This window comes from Acanthochromis polyacanthus, chromosome 11 (genome assembly GCF_021347895.1).
Source record: "Acanthochromis polyacanthus isolate Apoly-LR-REF ecotype Palm Island chromosome 11, KAUST_Apoly_ChrSc, whole genome shotgun sequence".
Taxonomy (NCBI): domain Eukaryota; kingdom Metazoa; phylum Chordata; class Actinopteri; family Pomacentridae; genus Acanthochromis; species Acanthochromis polyacanthus.
The window spans coordinates 21367462-21393621 of record NC_067123.1 but is presented as its reverse complement, the minus strand read 5'-3'; the positions used below and the strand labels follow the sequence as shown (position 1 = coordinate 21393621).

Sequence of the window (26160 nt, the reverse complement as noted above, 5' to 3'; positions counted from 1 at the left end):
GGCTTATGGTTAGGTTATGGTTAGGGTTATGGTTAGGGTTATGTTTAGGGACGATGTCATGCAAAATATAGCGTTGGATTCGCCACGGTTTTACTTTAAAAATATAATATACACATTCTTTTGAAATACGTTCTCAGTGGCACGAAAAGTCCGCCGTTTAAAATACATTGGTGCGCATTTCGTGGTGAGCGGCACGAAAAACATGACGAAATCGTGTTGGTGCGCACGAAACCGAAACTAAAACTTACGTGACAGTTTCACGAATCCTCGTGAGATCGGGCTGCTATTTCTCAGCCCCGGAAGTGATAATATGCAAATTTAAGCAAGCATTCTAGCATAGTGCCATTAACATATTAGCATTATCATATAAGCATGCTGGTCTTTTCATCATTTAGCTCAAACCTCTGCTGTGTGGAAGTACAGCCTCACTGGCTGCATGCTGTACACTCATCTAGTTAAATATTCATCAGAGAAATGATAATGAAGGTGAATGGTATATGCAGCCGACTTTAACTAAGCGTTCTAAATGTCTAAACATATCCATTACGAAGGTTAATCGTATTCCAGTTACTCGTGTGGATATTTTATGGAAATGCATTTGTGATTTGACAGATGTGATCATTAAAAAGGATTCCTGGATATGTTTACTTTATACAAAGTTAATGTATTCCAATGGCATACATTTCTTTCAAAGCACATATGCTGTTGCAAATTAGTTCTTGTGTATTAATGTAATCTCCAGGAGACAGAGTTGTTCACCAACATCCTGGCAGTTATTATGACAGGAGCAGCAGCAGCACAGTAGTCTTCATATTAGAATACATATGTTGAGCTACTGTTGAATACCACATCAGGGATATGAGCCTTCCCCTCGGTTGTTAAATTGGCAAGCCGTCAACTAATCAGCAGGGAGGCTTCTCTGCTGTTGTGGATAGAGCAATCAGGGTAATTGATAAGTGGCTGCTGCTGAAGGAAACCTTCATCATTAAATTGTAACTCTTCGGGTCGTCCACTGGAGTATTCCGTGGCTGAGGTGGTGCCAGACTGCAATGGGCTGATCTGAATTTACAGAGGAGATGCAGAGCTGGGTGTTTAATTTTTTGGTAGCGGGGGACAGCACACTCTGGGCCTCAGTACAGCCTTGGGTCATCTTTCGCATGTTTATCGGAGCACCGGTGGAAATGCTCTTTGCCATGGCAAACTGTTCTGAAACACTCCCAGCTTTTAAATTGAATTATGGTCATGCAAGATGGATTATTCCATTATGAGCCCAATCATTTTCAAGAAAATATTATGCTATCCCATTTCCTCTTGTTTCCAGGAAACCAAAACAGTTTACTCGGGGAAAAAAAAACAGACCTCCTGCAGTTTTCTCTCAGCTTCATTTTCTTTTCTTTATTTTTGCCGACAGTTAAAGTTATGCTTGAAACACAGCTGCTGTATTAGAAATGTTTCATACAACATTTGCACCAGAAGAAGCTAAGAAACTATATGTTAACACTGCAAAAGAACTGGAAGAGAACCAACTATGGTCAGCACAATTGCCTCACACACTGCACTGCAGTCAGTGGAAATACAACAAATTAGCATCTTGCACAAATGTACAATTATTTCTATTCACACAGACTTTTCAGTATTCTGTTTACAGTGTTAAGCAGTTGTATACCGAATAGAAAAATGAGAAAATAGTGAACGATACTAATGCATTGTAGGTTACAAGTGTACAAAAAAAGGAAAAGAAAAGAAGATTAAAGGAGCCATCAGCTAAAATTGACTTTTTTGGTAGCATTTTCTGACAAACACTAGAAATTCTGCTCAGCCTGTGTCACTCCATCTTAACATGCTTTAAAAGGTTTCCCCATCCTTCCCTGTCCCATGTGCTGCAGTCTTTAGAAACTGTTAATAAACGGAACAAACAAATCTGGATTTCAAGGATCACACTGATGGATGATGTCAGCAAATATTCATCAGGTAATAAACAAAAACAAAATGTGTTTCCAAGCCCTTCACGTAAAGTGATAGATCTGACTCATATCCAAACACTGGTACTGACGAATCATCAGCCTAGTGGTAGAAATGTTTTCATAAAGGAAACACTTCCTGTGTCATACAAAGACAATCTAGGACGACAGGTCCTGTTTTTGTGATTTCTTGTCAATCCAGTCAGAAGTTGATGTTAGACAACAAAAAGTTGGTGAACATGTAGAAATACCCCCTCAGTCTGCTCTGAATGCCTCATTTATAATGCTACCTCTACTTCCCCATAAAACTGACACCACATTAAGGCACCTCAGTTGCTAAGATGATTCACTGGGTTGTTGTCAGATGTTCCGTATGTAAAAATGTCTTTTCTGTATGTCTTCCTTCTGTTGCAAAAAATGACTTGTAGCTGTTTTCTGAACTGCCACTACTGTTACAACCCAGTCTCCACATAGTTACACTATCGTTCAAAGTTTGGGATCGCTTTGAAATGTCTTTATTTTTGAAAGAAAAGCAGTTTAAAAAAAAATGAAGATAACATTACATTAATCAGAAATACAGTCTAGACATTGTTAATTTGATAAATGACTACTCTAGCTGAAAACAACTGATGTTTAATGGAATATCTATACATAGGTGCACAGAGGAACATTTCCAGCAACCATCACTCCTGTGTTCTAATGCTACATTGTGTTAGCTAATGGTGTTGAAAGGCTGATTGATGATTAGAAACCCTTGTGCAGTTATGTTAGCACATGAATAAAACTATGAGTTTTTATGGAAAGCATGAAATTGTCTGGGTGATCCCAAACTTCTGAACGGTAGTGTGCGTCTGTACCACTGGCCTGCGTCTAATCAGTCTAGTTGTTTTGCTTTGTTGTCACTCTTTTTCAGCCAACAAATCATGCATCAGATGGGACGGGACCCAGACTGCTTCAAACTCATAAAGAAAAGATCAGATTTTAATCCCAACCATGATAAACCCTAACCAAGTAATTTTCCTTAACCAAGCTTGTAAGAATGTGTGAAAAAGCCTGTTATTTTTCTCAACCTAAGCAGAAAGATAGTAAAAACCAAACATAAAACACGGCAGAGAACAAAACCTTAGCATGAGACTGATGGCCTTTCATCCATCACAGTACATGAACCTTGATCTTCTGGCTGACAGTCTATCTTCTCATTCTACATCCTGCTGCACATTTAGTCCTTTCAAACTGGCTGTCCTTCCTATGAGGTCACAGATGACAAATTACATTTCTGCTCAAAAATGTATTTGAGAATGCACTTTAGATGTATAGGAATGTCATTCTGTAGAGACAGTGTTGGCTGTTCTTCAGATCTGTATAGGCTTGGTGAGGGCAGGATCATAGCTTTGTTGAAATGAATCCACTGTGAACCGAAACCTACCATGTGTCAAAGTAACATGCTTTGCAGCTACATGAGTAAAGGTCTTAGTATGCTTCAAATGAAGCGTTTGTTGGATCGCCCTTCTTACAGATGTTGCAATGACAGTTTGAAATTGACAACTTCACACTTCCCAAAACCAACAAAATCACAGTTAGCCCACCCTCTGTTGCGACTGAAGCTATTTTTTTATGCTAACACCACCACTTGTTTCATTTTTTGTGTTAACCAAGCGCAACACCACAAATGCCTCAAGGAAAGCCTGCCTGAAAATGTATGCCATTATCCCTGTTTGTACAATTCATAGCATCATAGATGAAAGACTATCATTCTGGTCCTGAGTGTGGTCTTTGGACACATCAAAGTGCACAGAGACTGAGACAATATTTATCTCAGGAGGGGGTTCTGTTGGATTTCAGTTTTTCAGGTTCTACCATCCTAACGGTCGCTGGTTCTACAGCAGATTTGCCTTTTGTTTGCTGTTTAGTCAGCAAATTATTTACGGTTCTTTGATCCTGATTAGGAAATTAACAACATCTCATTAATTTGGTGTGAGCAAATTTGATGTCTTTTGGTCAGCTATTTCATTTTGATTTTCATTTTTGCCGTTTATCTAAACTACTTAAAGCTCATTACAGTGGCCATTTGGTAATTATTTTTAATGGAGTACTGCCTGATTGCTTCACAAATTGCAATTTATTTTGCAAGCTGCTGAGGAAAACACACATTTAAGGGAGTCTGAGAAACATTTTTACTGCACCGCTTCTTTGATAACTTTTGGGTGTGAAGGTAGTGAAGTGAAGGTCAGAGGACAACAGGGAGCTGCAGCAGACAGAGTTGAGAGCTGTGATCCCCAGGGATCCAAATGGTTTTCAGTAAAGCTCGTAATCCCCACAACCAATAAGGCAACATTAGATGACCAGAATTGATCGGTTACGCTTGATTACTCTTACTTTATCACTGTCACATTGTGTGATGAGGTGGCCGACTGTTCCTTTTAGACTCGGTCACATAGACAAAAGGGCAATGGGCTTTTTGCAGTATATCTACCTACGTATAGAAACTCACTGCCTCTAAAAGAATACAACTGTACAATGTGAAGAAAAAAAACTTTAGTCAGTCGTTCATATGTGATAAAATGACACACATACTACCATTCCAAAGCTTGGGGTCACTTAGAAATGCCCTTATTTTAAAACAAATGACTTTTTTTTCAATGAAAATAACATTGAATTAATCAGAAATGCAGTCTACACATTGTTTATGTGGTAAATGACTATCCTCACTGGAAACAGCTGACTTTTAATAGAAGATCTACAAAGGGGTACAGAGGAACATTTCCAGCAACCATCACTCCTGTGGTCTAATGCTACATTGTGCTAGCTAATCATGCTGAAAGACTCATTCGGTTTAATGGAAAACATAAAATTGCCAGGGTGGCCCCAAACTTTTGAACAGTAGTGTACATTTTACTTTTAATCATGCCCAGAATTCACATGATTCATTACCCCAATTTTAAGATATCAATGTATTGTAACTGTCAAAATATAATAACTTGCACACGGATGTCACTCTGTTTTTTGGAAAACTAATTCTGTACATTCTGCCTTCATTAAACTTCATTTTGCAAAAATAATGGCAGCTGAGAAACATTCTGCACACCCAACAGACGCAGCACTTGGTCAAAGCTAAGCAGAGCAGGTATATACAGTACACGACACTTTAAATCAACACTCATTGTAAGAAAATATGCAGGAATGGATCACACAGCAAAAATGTCCATCTCCTGCTGCACATAGAATAGTCAATTTTTAATGTCTCTCTCAGTCTCTGTGGGGAAATCTACAGTTAACCCTTAGGCAACTGCTAAATCTGTAAACAGTAGAAATTCATTTCCAAGCATTGGACTATTGTCTTTACACCCTTTTTGCTGTGCTCCTTTTCATTTAGAGACACATGAATCAAAAGCATGGTGATGAAATATCAAGATCAAAAGTGGAAAGAAAGCGTACAGAATCACAGGCACACCTCATGATCATTTAAACTGTGGCTGAAGCCAAATGTGTTCAAATGCAAAAGCTTTAAATTATCTACAAATTCACATTTGTTGATTTTTTTTCCTTTCCTATTTTTTTACCCTCTATGATTAATACCTGGCTACCATGTGTTCTGTCAGTTTTGAATTAACCTCATTTGTCATAAAGCCAACTTCACGTTTTAACACCAATCAAATGTATGCAATATTCTTCCATTTTAAATGTCAACATATACTACATTTGCCCTTGAAGATCTTTCAACATGGGAGCAAATTCCAATAAAATCAGGATTAATATTATTACTGTTACCTCTGACATACCTCCTCTGGTATGCAAGGATGAAATGGTCATTAACTTTATGGTATCCATTGATTGATGTCTCCAATTTGACATAAATTACCCCGCATGATTTACTGTGCTGGTTAATGTCATTCAGTTTCTGCGTCACAGATATTCAATGTGACAGATGACAGACATTTTTCTAATTTAAAATGTAGATCAATAATCTCCTTGGAGTCGTTTGTTGACATCAGGACAGGCGTCTCTTTCGGGATCATGACGCAGCTGCTCTCAGTCCAACTTGCGCCTTTTTCCTTTACTTTATATCTGGTTCAATCAATATAGCAATAAGGTGAGTGAAGTGTTGCGGTTGCCAACAGTGTTTTGCAGTGGCAGGTTTATCATTCTTCAGTGATTCTGGTCAGAGGCTTTGTGCAAGATTGGCAACACCCATGAAAGTCAAGTAGGGCAGCAGAAAAGAAGCCCACAGAAATCCAAGCATCAGTGGTTTGAAGCTATTCGTGATTGTTCTATCTGAGCAAGAAGTCACAAAAGCCAGACTTGGTTATGAGTTCTTGTCCTTTATGGCAGGCTTGGTTAAATCCAGGGAACACAGAGTACCAAATTCCGCTTTCAACATAGCTGATGGTGGCAGAACTGTATATTGGTCTACATGGAGAAAACTAGCGGCAAGTGTCTCCTTTTGCATAAAAACTGACAAAAAAAAAGACTCCTGAAAAGTTTACTGAATCATACAGAAAATCAAACAAGACTGTGTAGAGAAGGGTGACCGTGTTGTGCAACAAACTATGCGGCAATTCATCATCCAGCTGTCGGTGGGTATCAGTTGAGTGGTTCTGTTCTGTAAGGCTCATTTATTTTCTGTTGATGTTAAAAGTGAAGAACTTTTTCTCTCTGATGCAGATTTTAATCACCCCCAAAAAACTCACGTAAATCTCATCTGTTTCTGCAAGTATTTCTTTGATGAAGTGACAATGTTTGAATCAAAAAGGCCATTGTTTGAAACTTTTGTCTTCTGTTCTATTCCATAACCATGATGTGTGGCGTTTGAACAATGCATTCTTTACTTGATAAGTCAGAAACCTGCAGGCGTTTTTTGTCTTTTCTTGCATCATCAAAATGTCCTCTACTCTCAAACTCTGAATCATGAGGCGGGGAAGTTCGGCTTCGAATTCTTGCCTTTACATTTGGATATCCACTTTGGGCCATCATTATCAGTCTGCCTTTGTAAGGCATCACATTTTCTGTGAGAAAAAACTTCAGAGGAAAAAACTTTAAAACAAAAGTAAGATTAGAGTGAAACTTGTTATCCATCAGCTTGAGCTTTTCCTTTGAATGCCCAGTGTGTCAGCCAAATTGGAGAGAATAAGCAACAGGATTCTGTCAAATTGTTTCCTGCAAAGATCTCTTAAAACTCTGTTGTGGAGATCTGGGTGACCTCTGATTGCAGATCTTGTTGAATCCTCCTCGAGCGAGAGCTGTGGGGGACCCAGTCCATGCCTAGTCATGCCGGCTTCTTCCCTGCTTCTGCTGGAGCGCACACGGACACCGGCTCCCTGGCGGTGTTTCGGCCACTCGTCAGACTGTTCTGCTCCACACGGGTCCGACAGGGGAGGCAGAAATCCCTGAAGCATCGCTTGAAATTTTCATCCAAAAATGCATAGAGGACAGGGTTGAGGCTGCTGTTGGTGTAGCCCAAAGCGATGCACAGGTGCCAGCTAGCTATCACAAAGGGATTCCTGGTGTCGATCGCCACCATGGTTTTCACGATGATAAATATGTGAATGGGGGTCCAGCAGATGATGAAGGCTGCCACCACTACCAGGACCATACGGGTGATGCGGCGCATGTTGCGGTCTTTCTCCTTAGAACCAGAGAGGAGACGGACGCTCCTCAGACGCAGGATCATCAGGCCATAACATATGGTGATGACCATCACAGGAACCACAAAAGCAAAGATGAAGACACAGATCTTAGTCACAGTGTCCCAGTACCAGTCAGGCTCAGGGAATTTCAGCATGCACGTGGTTTTACCTGGGAAGAGAAAGCAGGTAGAAGTTGACAGGAATTGGATAATGCAGGAGAACATTGTCAAATAGAATCTCTACAACATCTAAACTAACATGCAGTCTTCAGTCCCAAAATGCTACTGCTGCTGCTACTGATGCTACTGTCAACAATCCAAACTGTGTGTCTCCAGACTTTTGTCCACAGTTTAATTTTGTTCCAATGGCATTACTGGAAAGTTCTTTCCTTCATGTTTGGGCGTCAGGAGTATAATTAAGGTTATGGAAAGACAGCAAACAAACCATTTTTAGGTATGAATTTGGCTACAAAATAACAATCTCATACAATGTGTAATTTGACTATTGTTCCAGGAAGTCCTGTTAAAAATCACAGCCCAAGAAATTTCACATGAAACCAAATTTTACAGGTGACAATGCATCCAAATACATCAAATCAGCAAAGAGGAGATACTGAAAAAAAGGTGCATACCGGCCATACCAGATATTCATAACACCTTCTGCCTGAAATCAATGATGATGTGAACATATTTCCTTCAGGGCAGAAAGACCTTTTAGGTATTCAAAGAAGAGACCGTTTCTAAGAAAAAGGCATTCGCAACTAACTCTAAGCTCAAGGTTCAAAAAGGCACATCAAGGCAAAAGTGTGACAAAGGACTTTATACAATAAGTCTTCTGAATTGACACACTCAAAAGTAGCCTTCACAGAGCGGCAACGCGCAATAATTGATTTATTACATGGATAAAAGGACATTTCAGACAGTCTCTCCTAAAACACATCCACAGTGTTGCATAACTCTAAATGTGGCATAAGCAGTTCTATAAGGAATGAAACAAAGAACTGTTTATATAGCAGACTGATGAGTCAAATTCGGAAAATATCCCTTTCCTCACCTGCAAACAGCTGACCAATCACTGTATGAGTTTTTAAAGTGTGTCAGTATTTTTCAAGCATAGACATTGTCAGATGCAGCAACCCAACTCGAACATCTGAAACATGTACAGATGGATGTCCACAGCTGGAGATTAGAGCATGGTGGATTGAATTTCTACCAATACTGGGCTGGTCCTTCTGTGCCTGTTACCCTACCGTATATGATGTTTTTCATAGATCTATTAGAGAGATATTTCACTCTTATCAAAGTCTTCATCTTCATAGTAACTTCATCCCAAAGATGATAATGACATACGTAGGATCTATATTAAACATACAGTTTAAACCAAAATAACAGTGCATTTTTATTTGACCATTAGGATTCTTTAGGCTAGACATGCAAATGGTAGCCAGTGAGACATTGTGCTAAAGATGCTTTACTGAACTGTTTCGACATTCCTCACTGTAACTGCAATTGTTCAAAAGCTTTGAGACTGTCACAGACTTCTGAGAAAATGCAACTTCTATACCATTACACACTGTACTTTCTACCATGTTGTAGAGTGCTCTAATACACTACATATCGAGGACAGACAATGTGGTTGTTCTTTAATCAGTTCCAAGTCATAGCTAAAACCTAAGAGCTGAATGAGCTTGTTATTAGGGTTCATTGTTGAAAGAGAGCTGCACTCTCTGGGTGCTACCATGTGGGGGAATGTCTATAAAGACATGTGCAAGTGTTTTCAAATGACAATGGTCTAAATGCATCAAATTGTACAGTGAGAATCACACTGTGAAAAAAACTCAAAAGGTTTAGTGGAAAGCCTAATGTGGCTCCTGCACTGGCAAAGAATGGTAGTGAGAGAGGCCATAAAGAATCCAAGGAATGCCATCAACACCATCGTGATAAATCTGAGCAACTCTGGTATGTACTATCTCAAGGCAGAGACTCTAGCTGTGCAAGGATGGTCTCCATGAAAAGTTACTGAGGAGGATTCCACGTCTCCAAGACAGGTATACAAAGCTCACTGGACAAGGAAAAATCTATTGTTTCTCATTTCTGTGGTCAGGTGAGTTGAAAGAAAGAGTTTATTGGATACAGGGACATGGCCTACATTTGGCAAAAGAAATGAAGAGCAACCGATGCTTAGAACTCAAGTCAAGCATGCTGGCAGGAATGTAATGCTTTTGCTTTGAGTTTGTTTTTCAGCCATTTAGCCAGGCAAGCTAGTCGAAGTAAACAGCATTATGAGATAAAGTAAAACTATAATAAGATTCTGACATCAAGCAGTTTTCAGAAAAAACAAAAAAAAACTTTGGCCAGCCTCAGAGGTTTAAACAAGATCTGAAACACACAGCTAAGATGGTCAAAAAAAGGCTGACAGAAAACACTGTGAGCTTTTTGGAATCCGGACCTGAACCCTATCAAGAACTTGTTTAAGAAACAGACAACCAGGATGGTGGAAAGGAAGCCATCAACCTCAAAGGAATGGCGATTGTCACAAAAGACGAATGGTCCAAAATCCCTGAGGCACGAGGAAAGATTGCTAGTAACAATAGGAACCATTTGATTGCTGTAGAGGTAAATATAAGGTTTGCTACTGATTAGTATGAATCATTTTGGACATGGAATTTTCTGCAAAAGTCTTACAAGACAACAGAAATAGTTGAAACGTATCATTAGCATCCCAAACACAATGTTTCTTTGGTCACATTTCCAGCTAGAAGAAACCTATTAATCAAAGAAAAATCATTATAAATCAACATTTTGCCATGATTATGAACAATCTGGGGCTTAACAGTACCTTTAACACTCATACAGGGACACAAGATAAATTTGGGGGTGCTTGTGACTCCAGATGAGTAAAAAAAGTAAACTTGTTCTACCACCATGTAACAACCTGAAGCCCTAATGAGTATAAAATTATCATTACTATCCTTTTGGGGGTTTTTTTGCATTAAGCATTCTAAATGTTTTGAAGGCTTTTTCTCTCATTCCGAGAATCCTCAATAGATCATTCAGGGTCACGGGTGGGAGAGGATTCATAATCACCATTATTGTTTCTTTTCCCATGTGTGCCATGCTGATGAAGGACCAGAGGCTGTGACTAATGAATGTAAATTATGCAGATCACAGCATCTTGAATTAAATCTGTTCTCCAGCACTTTGTAAAGATTCAGTCAGGTGAACCATACAGAATGAGCTCGCACATGCTTCTGATAACAATTGTGCTCCAACAATAACACTTTAAGAAATGGCCAGAAGATAAAAGAAAAGATAATCTCACCATTTTCTGCCACTTTGGTCACAGCCATGATCATAATGGGAACGCCAATTGCTGAGGACAGGACCCAGATGAGCACATTGATCATCTTCGCCTTGACAGGTGTCCGAAACTCCAGCGCCTTGACTGGGTGGCACACGGCAATGTAGCGATCCACGCTCATCATTGTCAGGGTGAAGATGCTTGTGAACATGTTGTAGTAGTCGATAGCAATAATGAGCTTGCACAGGACTTCCCCAAACGGCCAGTTGTTCATGAGGTATTTGGCGCTTTGGAAGGGCAGCGTGCTGGTGGCCAAGGCGTCAGCAAGAGCCAAGTTGAAGATGTAGATGTTTGTGGCAGTCTTCATCTTAGTGTACCTAGTTGTGATCAAAGAGCAGAGCAAAGGTGCAATTAAATTTAGGAAAATTGCAATTATGATTTCCATATCTCATAATTATGACTTACATAATCACAATAAGAGATCTGGATCTTGTCATTGGTGTAGATGGTTATCAGTCACTTCTATTTAAGAAGACAGCAGCATTATGGCATCATCAGATTTAATTAGCTTTTATTTTCTCCTTGGTTTAAGACAGCGGTGGATATTAATGATGTTTCAGAGTAATGGATATTTTTATGTAAAGAGGGTTTTGTTTCTGTTGTACAAATGTATAAAATCAATAAAAAAGTGAGCTTTAACATCGTTTATTTTGACAAACATTGGTAGTAAATATTACATTAAATGTGCAAACTTTCACTTGCCATGGACTTAGTGACATGCATGCATTTTTGAAACTATGATCGCTTTCCATTTGTCTGACAAGAGTTTGCAACTTGTAAGGTTTCATAGTTTCTTTAGATGAGGGCAGTGTGTGAAGCAGGAAATCAGCTCCTGGAGCACTAAACTGTCTTTGGGAGTTGTTCCACTGGAAGCAAATTAGAGACTAAACACTGTGGGCTGATAGGAATGTTGTCTGATGTAATAAATCAGTCTGATGTGAATGTAGGCATCAGCTGAATCAAGAAATATAATTACTGTGACTACTGTCAAAGAGAGCAATCAGTTGTTCCATTATTCACTCTTGGTTCCAGCTTTACTCTGTGGATGACACAAAGTCTGTGACTTGCGTATCTGATCAGTTGCAAGTGAAACTGACTAAAATATCATTCATGAATTAGGTTTTATTGTGGGTAATAAGCTGCTTCATATTTTTGAGCAAGGAAAGTAATTGCAGTAAGTTATTAAAGGCTGTATTCCGTTCAGGCGTGGCCCAGGGAGCTGCTGTTGTCAAGGCTAATCATGACACTTAAAGCTGAAGCTCTACTGGGACTGGACTTATTTCTGTAGGGGTAGTGGGAGGTCTTGGAGGTCTATCCATTCGGTGTGAATTCGTAACACACCTCCAGGGGACCTCCAATTCATGAATGAATCCAGGTTTATTTTTAGTTCATTCTCTTTCGATCTAGGCACAGTGACGTCATCAGCAGATGGTGGTTTAGAACATTCTCTTGCATGTTTGATCATCTTAATCCAGTGTCTGTATTAGGTTCCACTTATAGCCAAGGGGAGCTGTGAGCTTTTGATAGTTACGTAAAAGCTGCTTGTGAAGCAAGCAGAGTGCTGCCGTAATGCTTTGAACCCCAAGAAAACAGATGAAAAACATTTTTTGCTTGGTGAAGAGATAAGACTTAAAATGGCATCAGTGCCATAGTAGGCAGAAAAAGGACTAGGTGAAAGCACATCTTATGAGACAAAATCATACACAGTGAACAAATCATTCTCTGTTCAAATTTGGATCTCAATCTGTTTGAAGCTTTTGCTTCAGTACCTTTAGCCTGGCTCTTGACATGGGGGAGAGGATTATGTTTATCATCAGAGTCACTTTCATAATTGAGTTGCGATTCAAGAAAAGAAAAAGAAATCGCTTCCCCCCTTTGCCTAATCCAAGCTGAAAAGACAGGCTTGTGGATTCTGCTTTGTGGTTAAACTGCCTCTTCCCTTCCCTTCAGTAAACAAGCGCTGGTGTCTGTGGACCTCAGTGCAACAACAAGCAGTCAGTTATCCAGTCTGTATTTAAAGTATTCACCCCTCCTTAAGTTTTGGCCTTTTATTGCTTTTCAACAATGAATCATGGTTGATTTATTTTGGCTTTTTGACAAGAATTTACCCAAAAAAAGACTCTTTCATATCAAAGTAAAAAGAGATTTTCACAAAGTACTGTAAATTGATTCAAAATATAAAACATCAAAAACAAGTGACGGCATGAGCATTCGCCTCCTTCAAGGTAGCATTTAATAGATGCACTTTTGACCGCAATTACAGCACTGAGATTGTGAAGATAGGTCCTAATTGGCCTTACACTACATCTGGACACTGCATATGTACATGTACCCCAGGAGGACTTATCAAGCTCTATCAGGTTTCACAGGGATCATAAATGAACAGCCCTTTTCAGTCCAGTCACACATTCTCAAAAACATTTACTTTGTTGCATTTAAACCATTTCTCTGTCGCTTTGCGGGTAAGCTTCATGTCATTGTCTTGCTAAAAAACAGTTTTCCAGCAGACTGCATCAGGCTGTCCTGGATTTCCCTGAACTTTCCTGTGCTTTCATTTCCCCACAGCCTTTACAAGCCTTCCAGGTCCTGCTGCTGATAAGCATCCCCACATCATAATGCCGCCACCACCATGCTTTATGGTGTACTTGTTATTATGTGCAATGTTTGGTGCCTACCAACCATATTGTCTAGTCTGACGGCCATAAAGCTCAATTTTGGTCACACCAGAACAAACAGCCTTCTCTTTGTTGACTTCAAAGTCACCCGCATTCTTTCTGGCAAACTTTAGCTAAGATTTTTCCAACAGTGGCTTTCTCTTTGCCACTGTTTCATAAAACATAGACTATTGAAAAATCCCGATGGCTGCTGTATGCACAGTCCCTTACATCTGAGCTGAAGCTTATTACTCATTCAGAGGAGTCATAGATATTTTTTTGTCACTAATCTCTTTCTTGTGCAGTCACCCAGTTTTCAAACATAGCCTGCTCTACACAGATTTACATCTGTACCCTGACTTGTGCTTTTCAATAGCCTTTTTCAAAAAGTTGCTTGGATGGTTACTTAACTTGAATTTGAAATTTGAATACTTTATACAGCCATGGCCATAAGTTTGGACACAAGTACCATGACACTTGTGAATCTTAGAAAATACCACAAAATTGTCACTTACAATATACAGCCATGACCATAAGTTTGGACACAGCATGAATTATGTCTGTTTTGATGTCTATTACAGAACATAAGTATATTGTAAGTGACAATTTTGTGGTATTTTCTAAGATTCACAAGTGTCATGGTACTTGTGTCCAAACTTATGGCCATGGGTGTACAGAGAGTGTAATTGTGGAAGATATGAAACTCAAGCGGGAAGCGGACACCCTCTCTATCTTCAAGACCAGGCTTAAAGCCTTCCTTTTTGACAAACCTTAGAGTTTGGGCTGACTTGGGTGACCCTGAGGGGGTCACCTGGAGTCTTCATTTGCTGAGCTGACTTTCTTTTCGATGTCCCTTAGTTTTGCACCTAGTTATGCTACAATAGGCCTAGGCTGCTGGGGGACCTCACTCGATGTACTGAGCCCTTCTCTAACTACCTTTGTGTTTACTATATATACCATTATTGCAATGCATTCACTCTGTTTCTCCCTGTGTCCTTTCTCCAGGTGTCCCTGGTCCCTGAGCTGGATGCTTCAGGTCTGCGGTTTCTGTCCCACTAACTGGCCTAGTCTCCATCATGTCCACTGTGGGATGCTGCTGCTGACCTTCCTCTAGCCCACTGCTTCCAGCTGCCCATTTCCACCAGTCTACTTTGCATCGCCCTCACTATAATGATATTTTTATCTACATACTGTTTGAACTTTACTACCAGCTATATATGCAGTATATTCAATGTCAGAGCATCATAACAGTAAACTTTTGAATCAATTTCAATGTTAGCTTGTACTTTGTATGTCTCATCTATCTTATTATGTATGTATCCAATTCTGTGATATATTTTCCTTGTTCCCCACCCTCCTCTTCTCCCATTCTTCCCTCTCTCCAGCAGGCAGATGGGTCCCTCCACACAAAGAGCCGGGTTCCGCCTAAGGTTTCTTTCCTGTTCAATGTGTGTTTTCCTTGCCACTGACACCTTAGGGCTTGCTCTGGGGTTTCAGGCATATGGGTTCTGTAAATCGTCTTTGAGACAATTTGACCTGTAATTGGCGCTATATAAATAAAATTGAATTGAATTGAATTGCATTGAATTCAAGCATTGAAAAGGGTGATGACAATATTGTCTACATTGTAAGCCTGCAGACTTTTGCTATCATTAAGTCCTAGTTGTACACAGTTGTGGTAAATCAGGGTTAAATCTCTGAGAAAGGCAAAAGTTGGGATTATTTTTTTAGCCCCATAGGTATGATATCACATTCATGTTGGCATTAAGGAGCTTCACTGTATTATGAAGAACCCCTAAAAAGTGTCATAAAGTAGGCAGAAGTGGTTACAGGGATGCTCATGTTTGGTATCAGTGTGGAAATCTGGGTGCGTCCTCTCAACAGGCACAAGTCTAGACTTTAATTTCACGCCAAGGCAGTTATGTGTAAAGTGTTTGTCATTGCGATCATGTAGTCGGTCTTGAGATTACATTATGGTTAATTGTTCAGAGTATAATTCAGAAAGAGAGTAAAGCTTTTATAGGCTTGGAAATGCAATTATGGATCGGGAAATCTGAACTTAACACCCTTTCTATGCACATTTTTCTTTGGTTTAATCAGCTATTTTCTTTTTCGTTTCTTTTTTCTTCTTCTGTTTCCTTACAGCATAGACACCCTGCAACGTGGCTGTCACGGCTGTCCAATCAGTTTCTCCTCACATACATCAGAAAGGGAAAAGAAAAAAAGCCTCAAAGCAGCATATTACTGCGGGGCACTTTGACCTGCATTTATAAGTTAACAGTCTCCACTGAGAGTGTCAAATATTGACAATCCTGATGTCTGGTCTCTTTAGGTCAATGAAGGATTTCTGCTTGTTCACCTCGATGGAGTGCCATTGATCAGAAGTGGTCTCGACTGGTTTATCATTTAGATTTCAATTAATCAAATGCTGCCAACTTGGCACTCTGTAAATCCCAATTAACCAGCCAGGATGTAGGAGTGCTACACATTACAGAGCGACACACAGTAGAGCCCTGGAACTGGCAAACTGCAGTAAAGGATTTTTTTAGATGAGACACAAATTGAACTAAAAGAATCAATGAATTGGTTGGTTAAATAATTAAAATGTGGCGCATAAAGAGACATTTAGGTTCGTACTTTTCCTTTAATCTCGAAGCAGCTGATATAACTGAAACTAATTTATTTATTCTCTTACAAAGCTTAGTTTTCTTATTTTCTATGTTTATTTATTTATTTATGCTCTCTGTTTAATGAAGTATATCCCATGTTCCTTATGCTTATACTATATGATAATGAGATGACTATATCCAAGCTCAGGGTTTGTGCATTTATGTGTAACATTAGTGAAGATCAAGACTCGCAAGTGTTACCCTAAACTCAGGGTTTAGGTTAGATTACCAGGATTAATGGTTCAGAGCAAATGTAGTAACGTAGACAAGTTTATCTTGAATCATATATAACCATTTTCTGATCAAGTTTTCACATGTTCTAAACAACAAGAATCACAGTGGGAATTAACACAATTGTATTTAATGCATACTTTGGGCCAAGTTAGTCATTCAGTTAAGCACCCTGTTAGGACGTATTTCATAAATTATTTGTATTTACCAAAAATCTGGTAGAAAAATGTAAAAAAAAAAAAAAATAAAGTACAGCACTGTTTTTGCAATTGTTTTATTTAACGGGGCACTAGCAACTCAATGTATGAGACAATGTAGGTTTTTTTTTTAATCACATAAAAGCAGCGACGGTGGAGTTACATGACGATCAGCATAGGTTTGTTTGTCTGTCTGTTACGACTAACGGATTTGGATGAAAATTTCAATCAAGGTCAGAAATGACACAATGACCAAGTGTTTAGATTTTGGCAGTGATTTTTTTTATTTTTTTTTGCTTTATTATTATTCTTTATTTTACCAGGTAATATCAGCTGAGAACATTTTTTCATTTACAGTGATAATCTGGCAGCTTAATCCTCATTAGGGTCGATGTTGGGCAGGAGTCTATCCCAGCTGACTTAGGGTGAAGGCAGAGGACATCCTTGACAGGTCACCAGTCATCACTGAGCCACACAGAGACAAACAAGCACACTCACATTCACACCTACAGACAATTTAGAATTGCCAGATAGCCTCAGCATATTTTTGGACGGTGGGAGGAAGCCAGAGAAAAACCCATGAATGGACAGGGAGAACATGCAATCCATGCAGAAAGATCCCAGGCACAGGCCGGCACGTGAACAGAGCTAACCACTGAGCACCGTGCTGCCCGTTTCCAATTCAGCCACTGAGAATTTCCATCTGCATTCAGATCCACTGTGATCCTCTCTGCAGCCTGGAGCTGCATTGTGTGACTACAGCCGTCTTCTCAGTGCTGATACATAAGTCAGGCTTGACTCTGCCTTGTTTTCAGGGCTGAAGGCCAAACACACATGGGTGCACACACACACACACACGCACGCACGCACGCACGCACGCACGCACGCACGCACGCACGCACGCACGCACGCACGCACGCACGCACAGAGATGCTGGTGGGTGAGATGGAGGACGAGCAGTGGGACGCAGTAGCCATGTTGACTCAGCCCAGGAAATAAACAGACTGTCTGATTGGCATCTCTCACACACAGTCATGTTCCTACTGGCAACAAGCGATGATATTTTCAGCCAAATCTTTACCCCAGGCCCCTGATGAAAATACATTTTCTACAAGGTTTGTCGACTGAGTTTTTTTTTTTTAAACCAAGAAAATACCATTAAGAAAAACCAATGTATAGAATGGAAAAGCTGTCCAAGAGATGCAGTCTTTGTGGAGCAATAATGTAAAAGCAGCAGCTCAGTAAAAGTCCATTTTGACACAAACTTATCCAGCCCCCTTACGGGCACATCTAACGGATTTCAAATGGAGGCCACTTGATAATAAATTGCATGAGCACTGAAGCAGTTCTTATCCAACAGGTGTGGCAGCGGGAAAGTAGAGGAGAGGATGGCTGGGAGAAAAGAGAAGCTTCATACGGCTGACCCACCCTGTGTAACTGAGTGGACCATCCTCAGAGGTGTCAGTGTCAGCCTTCCCAATCTGGTCGAGAGCCCTGAATGCCACAGCAGCCCGTTGCCCGATCCACAGCGACGTGAGCATCGATGCAGGCTCTTCCATAAATGGGGTTTGTGTGCATTTGAGTGTTTCTATCCAGCAATCTAAGTGGAGGCCAGAATCCAAAATTCATAAGGTTTTGCTATATTTATACACAGCCTAAAGAAAACAAATTATAGACGGGTGCTTTGAAATGGGCTTTTAGTTTCTATATTCAAAGTTTCTGATGTATCCCCACACGCCTGTCAGATGAGCTACAGTGGCCTTTTATCAGCTCTGCCTTTCATGGGCCAACTATGATTTCATGCTAATCGTTAACAGGGAAACTTAATTTTGTAAATGTCAGTGTTATTTTTTCATACAAGAACTTCATATGCTCAGTTGAATGGGTCAGACAAAAAGGCATTTCGCATCTGTCTAACTATTTTAACCCTTTTTTACCGTTAACTATTATGTACTCAAGTAATTTTCATAATAATTTTAGTATTTCATTCAACTTTGCTATCCATTGCATGCAGCTAATATAACTGCCAAACCATTACGTTAAGCTTTAACTGTCTACATTGATCATTTATCCAATTTTGAGCTAACATTTTACCATTTCAATACTTCTAGCCATAGACTGTACCACCCCTGGCTAAAATCATGGACCACTCTGGGAGGATGTTCATTCAATTGTTTGATTTTGTAGAAAATAAAAGCAAATCACAGACATGACACAAATCTATTTTTCTTCAAAATGCCAACTTTCTGGCTTTAAGAAGTATTATAGCCAAGAAAGAAAGAAAATTGTTGTATTCAGTCACAAATCACTCAATTCTGATTAAAATATTAAGGAATTACTCTGTAATTTGCAGTTCTAAAACAAACACCTGCATCATATTAAATCTGCTAATTAGCCTGCACCTAAAAAAAGGAGTGCTCACACCTTGGAGAGCCGCTACACCAAGTGAGTGACATGAATCATGGCTTAAATATGAGATGTGAGTTGAAACAACGGAGAGGATTATGAAACTTCTTCAGGAAGGGAAGTCATTTCGGGATGTTGCAAAAGATGTTAGTCCAGATTTAAGATACCACTGACTGGGAACAACTAAGTACAAACAAAATGAGAAGACTGTAAAAGGGAAGCAAACTGGTAGACCAAGGAAGCGTCAAGATAGAAAAGTTAAAGCAACATGTTTTGAAAACAGGAAATGTACAACAAAAAAATGAGGATTAAACTGGAGTCAATGTCTGTGACTGAACTGCAAGAAATTGCCTAAAGGAAATGCTATTTACACACAGAAAAGCCAAACAAAAGCCATCATTAACGACTGCTTTTCTTTGCCCACTGATTTTTCTGTTCAATCATGGACTGTGGATGACTGGATTAAAGTGATATTCAATGATTAAATCTGAAAAATCCACACTTGACAGTTTGATGATGCTGGAACTTTTGTTTGGTGCCGTTCCAAGGAAATGTATGAAGACGATTGCCTGAAGAAAACATTCAGATTTCCACAGTCATTGATGATAAAGGGCTGAATGTCAGGTAAAGACAGTCACTCCATCTTCAATAAACGCACAACTTTGCGTTGAAATTTTGGACACTTTTCTGATTCCATCAAGTGAAAGGATGTTCGGTGACGATGACATCATTTTTCAAGATAATAATGCATCTTGACATTGAGCAAAAACGGTGAAAACTTTCTTTCAAGAAAGACATACAATGTCAGTGGCATGGCCTGCAAATAGTTCGGATCTCAATCCATGGTGGAAATTGAAGAAAATGGTCCATGACAAGGCTCCAACCTGCAAATCTGATCTGATAACAGCAATAAGAGAAAGTTGGAGCTGGACTGATGAAGAATAATGCTTGTAAATGGTTAAGTCCATGAATCACAGATTCCAAGCTGTTATGAAAGACAGAGGTGGTGTAACAAAAGGTGTCGTATTTTTTTCATGATTCCATAATACTTTTCCCCAAATTGAATGATTCCATAAGCTGAGAAAATTTGGATTATCCCCTAAAATCCTTCACATCTTCTACAGATGCACAGTTGGAGAGTGTCCTGACCATTTCTACTACAGTATGGTGTGGGAACTGCAGCAGTAAGGACAGGAAGGGTCTGCAGTTTCTCATTAAGACAGTATAATTTATCTGTGGAGCAGCCTTCCCCCTACTACATGATTACATCACCCAGGTCACAAAGAGAGCGCACATCATCATCAAGGACACCTACTCACAGCACACACTGTTCACACGTCTGCCGTCTGTCAGACGCTTCATGAGTGTGAAAGCAAGTACCATCAGACTAAAAAACAGTTTCTATGTCCAGGCCGTCAGGCTACTAAATCACTGACTCTCCAACAATGTCTAAAAATAGCAGTATTTTTGCACATATGCCTTGCCTGTTTACATATGACAATATTGCACAAGATGCCAAAATTTGCAGAATTTATTTTTTCAACTATTTTTATCTCATTTTACTCTATTTTTTTGTTTCATTTTATTTGATCTTATTACTCCGCCAGGAAACGCAACAGTTATGCGATGATCGGTGTGTGTTTGTCGCTCTGTTAGTCTGTCTGTGTGCAACATTAATCAAAAACGGACAAACTGATTTGTATGAAATTTTCAGTGAAAGTCAGAAATCACACAAGGACCAACTGATTAGATTTTGGTAGTGATGCTGCTTATAGTCTGGATCCATGGACTCATTAAAGATTTCTATATCATTGCAAGATAGCAGCGCCGCATCACTGTAACCATGACAACAAGTGAATGCTACGTCAGCTGCCTGCTAACGATCACATGACTGCGATCCTTCTACAAATCCACCACTAAGGACTTATCGGGACTGACCCATCAGAAATCATACAAGGACTGAGCAGCCTTGGTGGAGTACTGCTCTCTCTGAATGCTTTTCTTGCTTTATTTGTTATTTGAGTTGTGTGAAGGGAACTTGCATAATAAGATCCTCATCTCTCTGGCTAACCACTGTGTTTCTGCTGTGTATATGACAGTAAAGTTTTTGAATCTTGAATCTTGAATGTGTTGTGTCAAAGTAGAAGTTCACAAGAAGGATATTTTTCTCTGACCCCTTCAGTGCAGTAGCAAATAACAATGATGTCGCTGTCGTAGCTGTTGCCTACATGTAAATGTTGATATACAGTAAATGTATAAATTGCTTTACATAATGTGTTTTGTATGTAGTTATTGTTGCATGATATATGAGTACACTTGAAAAGTGTTGTGAAACATTGCCATCAAAAAGAGGACTATTGCCAGTTTTATCAGTTTCAGTTCTTGACATTGCTTTTTTTCCCAGTAGCTGCTGTGATGAGCGGCAGTGAGTCCACTTCCTCCAAACACAGAGGACATGCCAGCTGTTCTTTAAAAATATCCTTTATGCACACTGCAGCTTTCATGGTAACAAAAGGGGGCATGGCTGCAAAAACAAGTGTTTTTGCCAACCATCAACAGATTGTTCTGAAATCAGAGCAAAATATGGTATTTTTATTTCACTTCCAGCCAACAGTCAGGCTGAGTCCACAGATGCCACAAAGCCTGCCTGTGAATGATGTTTCAAACCTCCGCAAACCAACAGAGCCAATTTGGCAAAGCATCTCACCGACAGACATGTCAGCTTGTTCAAAGGATGCACAGAGCGACAGGTTGTTGAATGTGATAGATAACATAATTACACCATGCCCCCAAATGAGCCAAGTGACTGATGGTGAAAAATGTGTGTCACAAAAGAAATCCGAGTTTGATGAGGCAATTAAGAACAATGACAGTTTGCTTGTTTTTAAAAAAATCTTTTTAGCTAACTTACCAATGTGGAAAACATCTAAATACCCAAGCAGCATTCCCACCAGTAACGTTAATTAATGTAACTGTAAGCTGCTAAAATCATGGTTTCACGAGTTTGCAGATCAAAGATCCCAGTTAGAAATAATCAAGTGAGTTTCTGCAGAGCTACAGAGTGACAGAGGGTGAATAAAACATGCACTGACGTACTGCTGCACGTATCTGTGCAAGGATTTAACCATTTACAAGCAGTAGTATGAAGGTGGAGAGATGGGAACCCAATGAATTTGGGTTGAATAAAACCATTTTTTTAAACACATTATGGTGCAATTATATAGCCTAGCCGCGCTAGACAACCCACGGCAACAAATTTAATTCTCTGCCAGGGTGGGTCTAGTTACCCTCCATAAGGCTCGAGGCTGGATTCTCCTAAAACTGGCCGGACCAATCACCATGAAGTGTAGAGTCAGAAGGCGGGCGTAACTAAGTGACGACAGAGGCGCGACGATTCTGACAGAAACAACCGGAAACAACTAGCCTAGCCGCGTTAGACAACACACGGCAATGAATTTAATTCTCTGCCAGGGTCGACAACAAAAACGACAACAGTCGTTGAGCTCCATTAGCACCGACTCTGAATAATCTTTCTGTTAACATGTCTGTAATATACTTGAGCTTCACCCATTGACTGTATAAATAAGGCTTCACCGAACTACCGCATCCTCTGATTTCCGGCGCTCTCGGAGCCTATTCGTTGCGCTGATTGGTTGTATACCTACCCAGTTGATGCAGAGTGATTTGATAGACAACCTTTTAGCCCGCCTCCTTCCCTGTCGAGCGTGCCTCGACCCTTGTGCCGTCAGAAACATGGGTGTAGCGTGGCTAGGCTAGCAATTATATATATATCTTGATATCAATATATTTAGGCAGTTATCACATTTAAGTCCAGATTTTTCACAACTCCGTAACAAATAAATACTTTGGAAGCAAGGATTTTAAACATTGCATTACGTTTTCACTTTAGAATGTACCGTGAAATATTTCGTCTGAGTTAAAAATAATTTTTTATAGCAACATTTGCATTTAATATTGGCTTGATATCCTTTCATGAGTTTTGTTTTAGAAATTTTAACCACATTTTGAAATGTTCCTTTGCCGTTGGAGTTAATTCACTTGTCATGCACATAGCTGAATGAGCTAAATGTGGGGTTTTGGCATCACACTAATATATGTGTGATTTTGATATGCGACTGAAAGAACAGTAACAAAAAAAAAAAAGTAGCAACCTCATTTTCTATACACATTGCAGTCTTACAAAAGCACAATAGCCGTTACCTACACCATTTTTCTTTGGGGCATTATGATGGAAATAAAATCCACAGTGCATCCCAGAAAGTTTTCAAACCCAAATGAATGATGGTGATTCGTATATAAACAACTTTCCATTTCAAGTCTGCCTGTCTTTCCTAAGCTCGCTCCTTTCACAGCGTACAGACGTTCCACAGGAGATAATACATTATGACTGCGGTAGCTGATGTGCTATGGCTTCCCGTCTCTCGAGGGATGTCATCAGTAAAGAGTCCTCTCACTCACGCAAACACTTACGCCAGGCGAGTCGTTATTTTGATTCACTGCCTTTCCCCATCTCTCATCCATCTCCTCAGTGTCTCATTCTCACATCCCACTTTCCTTTGTGTCTTACACACCCCGTTTTGCCCAATATTTCCCTTTCTACACCTGAATGGAAAAACTGGACAGTTTTATGAATATTTATGAAGTCTGACTGACACATGCAGAAATTCCATCTTTTTTTCTCCACCTCCGTCTTTGCTCTCTCCGTCGCTGCCTTCCCCTGCTTCTCATATACATTATAAGAATGCCAACAAGTATTTCCACTGTGCATAAACAGTGTCTCGTTGCATATATGTAAGCCTAGCTTGCCATGTTTGTGGGCTGAAAACCCAGCAGAAACAATTAGGCTTCGGGTGATATAGGGGAGAACACATGAAGAGAATGTTTGAGATTAGCAGGTAATTAATATGATCGGTGAGGACAAGCATAGCTGGTACAAAACATCGAAGCTGGTTTATTCCTGACAAGCATACAGTGCAGTGCGGGTTAGGGCTGGGAGGCTTCTGAAGAATGACAGGGTGGGTGTAGGCTTCAGTCTGTTGCTTATAGACCTCAGACTGAAAATTACACTACGAACGTGCACTCTCAGAAAAGAAAACATGAAGTTAGTCTTGAAAGCTCTTTTTGAGAAAGAGAATTTTAATAATTTGGAGCAGCTATCCGTGTGTTCCACGACAGCTAAAATGTAAAAGGATGGGTTTGTGCAGCACTTTAGTCCCAAAAAAGGCAAGTGCAAAACATGGACTTTCATAGATAGAGACAAAATGAGGACCAAATCTAACTGTGTGTTATCTAACTGTGTGATTTCCTTTTCTCCTCAGTTCAGTCAAACCCAGTGAAGAGCAGCTCAATGTCCACAGATCTAATGGTGAGCAGCCTTCTGCCCCTGAGGCTCAGCTGAGTCAGACCAAACTAAGAATCCCCCCCAAAACAACCATCTTTGGCATTAAACTTGCTCCATGCAAAGAAAAGTAATAATCATAATAAAAAGAAAACAAACACAAAATAAAACACCCTCATGATTTATGCAGGAAGCTTTGAATGCATAGTTGGCACACGAATCCAGGCAGAATAAAACCGGCGCACACACTTCTATTGCTCAGCACCCACTGATGGATGAATACAGAGAAGAAAAGACCATCAGGGGCATTGCATACCGATTTAGCTGCTAAATTCCAATGATTCAACCCGGTAAAGGTCAGTTTTGGATCTTTTTTATGCAATGTTCTGTGCAAAACAATCAACTTAATTTGCATTTAGACCAGTTTTTGAGCAAATTATTAAATAAAATCACATTTCCCCTCAACAACTGAACTGAAATCACTGTACCAAAAGAGTTTCTAATATTTGCATAAAAAGGGGCGAATACTACCATCCAAAAGCGCGCTAAAAACAAAAATCTTCAGATTGTGTGTAGTGAGATTTTGAAAGGTCTCACACCATATGGAGCTTATGCGGGTGAATTCCACACACATTTCCACACTTCGTGAAATGCACGTAATAGCATTAAAAGATGACGGTGTTTACCTGACAACCCCGTACATGACGAGGACGTTGCCCAGAAGTCCCACCACGCAGATAACGGAGTAGAGCGCCGTGATGGATATGGCTACGATCATGCCCCCGGTGCTCCTCACCGGAGTCTGCTGCTCGGTGTAGTTCTGCAGCCTGTCGTCCACCAAGCCGGTCTCGAAGGTCACATTGAAGGGGATCACGGAGTAAAGGTCGGACAGGGAGAGCCGCTCTCCGGCGACCGTGTAGGGCTCCATGCCGCGGCGCTGTCCGCGATGCTGAAAACTTGCTCAAACAGTTGTGTGGACGGATCTAATTGTTTGACGTGAGGCGAGGGAGGAAAGCGGAGGCACAGAAAGTCGAGACAAAACGCTCGGAAGAGTTTCCAGGGTAGAGTGTAGAAACAGAGTCTCTGCGTAAAAGAGTTTTCTATCCAAATGGAGGAGGAGGAGAGTGTGGCCCCTCAGCTGCGGCGGTCAGCCGTGTCTGTGCGCTCTGGCTGTGTGCACACCTCTTATACTCTCCAAGACCCCCCCTCACAGCCCGGCAGTCCTCCGAGCCGTGCGTCGACGTCAAAGGATGCGCATATACTGGAGTCAACGAGGAAGGCAGAGGTAACGTCTGAACTTAGAGTCCTCATGTAATCTCGTGGTTTCAGTCTTTATCGAGCAAAAATAACATACAACCGCTCGTTTAGCGGAGCAATTACAGATAACATGAGATCAAAAGCCTTCAGGGTTGCAGAAAAAGAGCAAGTACATCACACTGGACCAGGATTTCATTATCATTTTGTCTCCGGGTTTATCTGTGAGAATGCAAGCTGTGTCCATCTTACATGCCTTTAAACAGCGAGCCTCAGTCACAAGATGTCAAATTTAGCAACAAACAGAACAATCCAAAATCAGTAAAACTTCCTCATTTGCAGTCTACAATGTAAAATAAAAGGAAACATTTCCTAACTATTCTGAATTGTTCACTTGTAATAGAGATTAGAATAGAGAAGAAAAAAACTATATTACCATATATAT

At 40.1% G+C, this 26160-nt stretch overlaps 2 protein-coding genes across 2 annotated transcripts in view; both read right to left on the bottom strand.

Annotated features, from left to right (window-relative positions):
* Positions 1–1365: 1365 nt before the first annotated feature.
* Positions 1366–25703, bottom strand: oprd1a (opioid receptor, delta 1a). The gene is made up of 3 exons (XM_022212371.2): positions 25148–25703; positions 10907–11262; positions 1366–7754 (listed from the first exon to the last, which is right to left on the bottom strand). The coding sequence occupies exons 1-3, from the start codon at positions 25387–25389 to the stop codon at positions 7225–7227; spliced, it is 1128 nt and encodes a 375-aa protein (XP_022068063.1). The 5' UTR covers positions 25390–25703; the 3' UTR covers positions 1366–7224.
* tmem222b (transmembrane protein 222b) overlaps positions 1366–26160 on the bottom strand; it is a 538745-nt gene continuing 513950 nt past the window's right edge. The window contains exon 7 of the transcript XR_007945018.1: positions 1366–2714. The gene's annotated coding sequence lies outside the window, so the exon portion shown is untranslated. The remainder of the gene's footprint in view (positions 2715–26160) is intronic.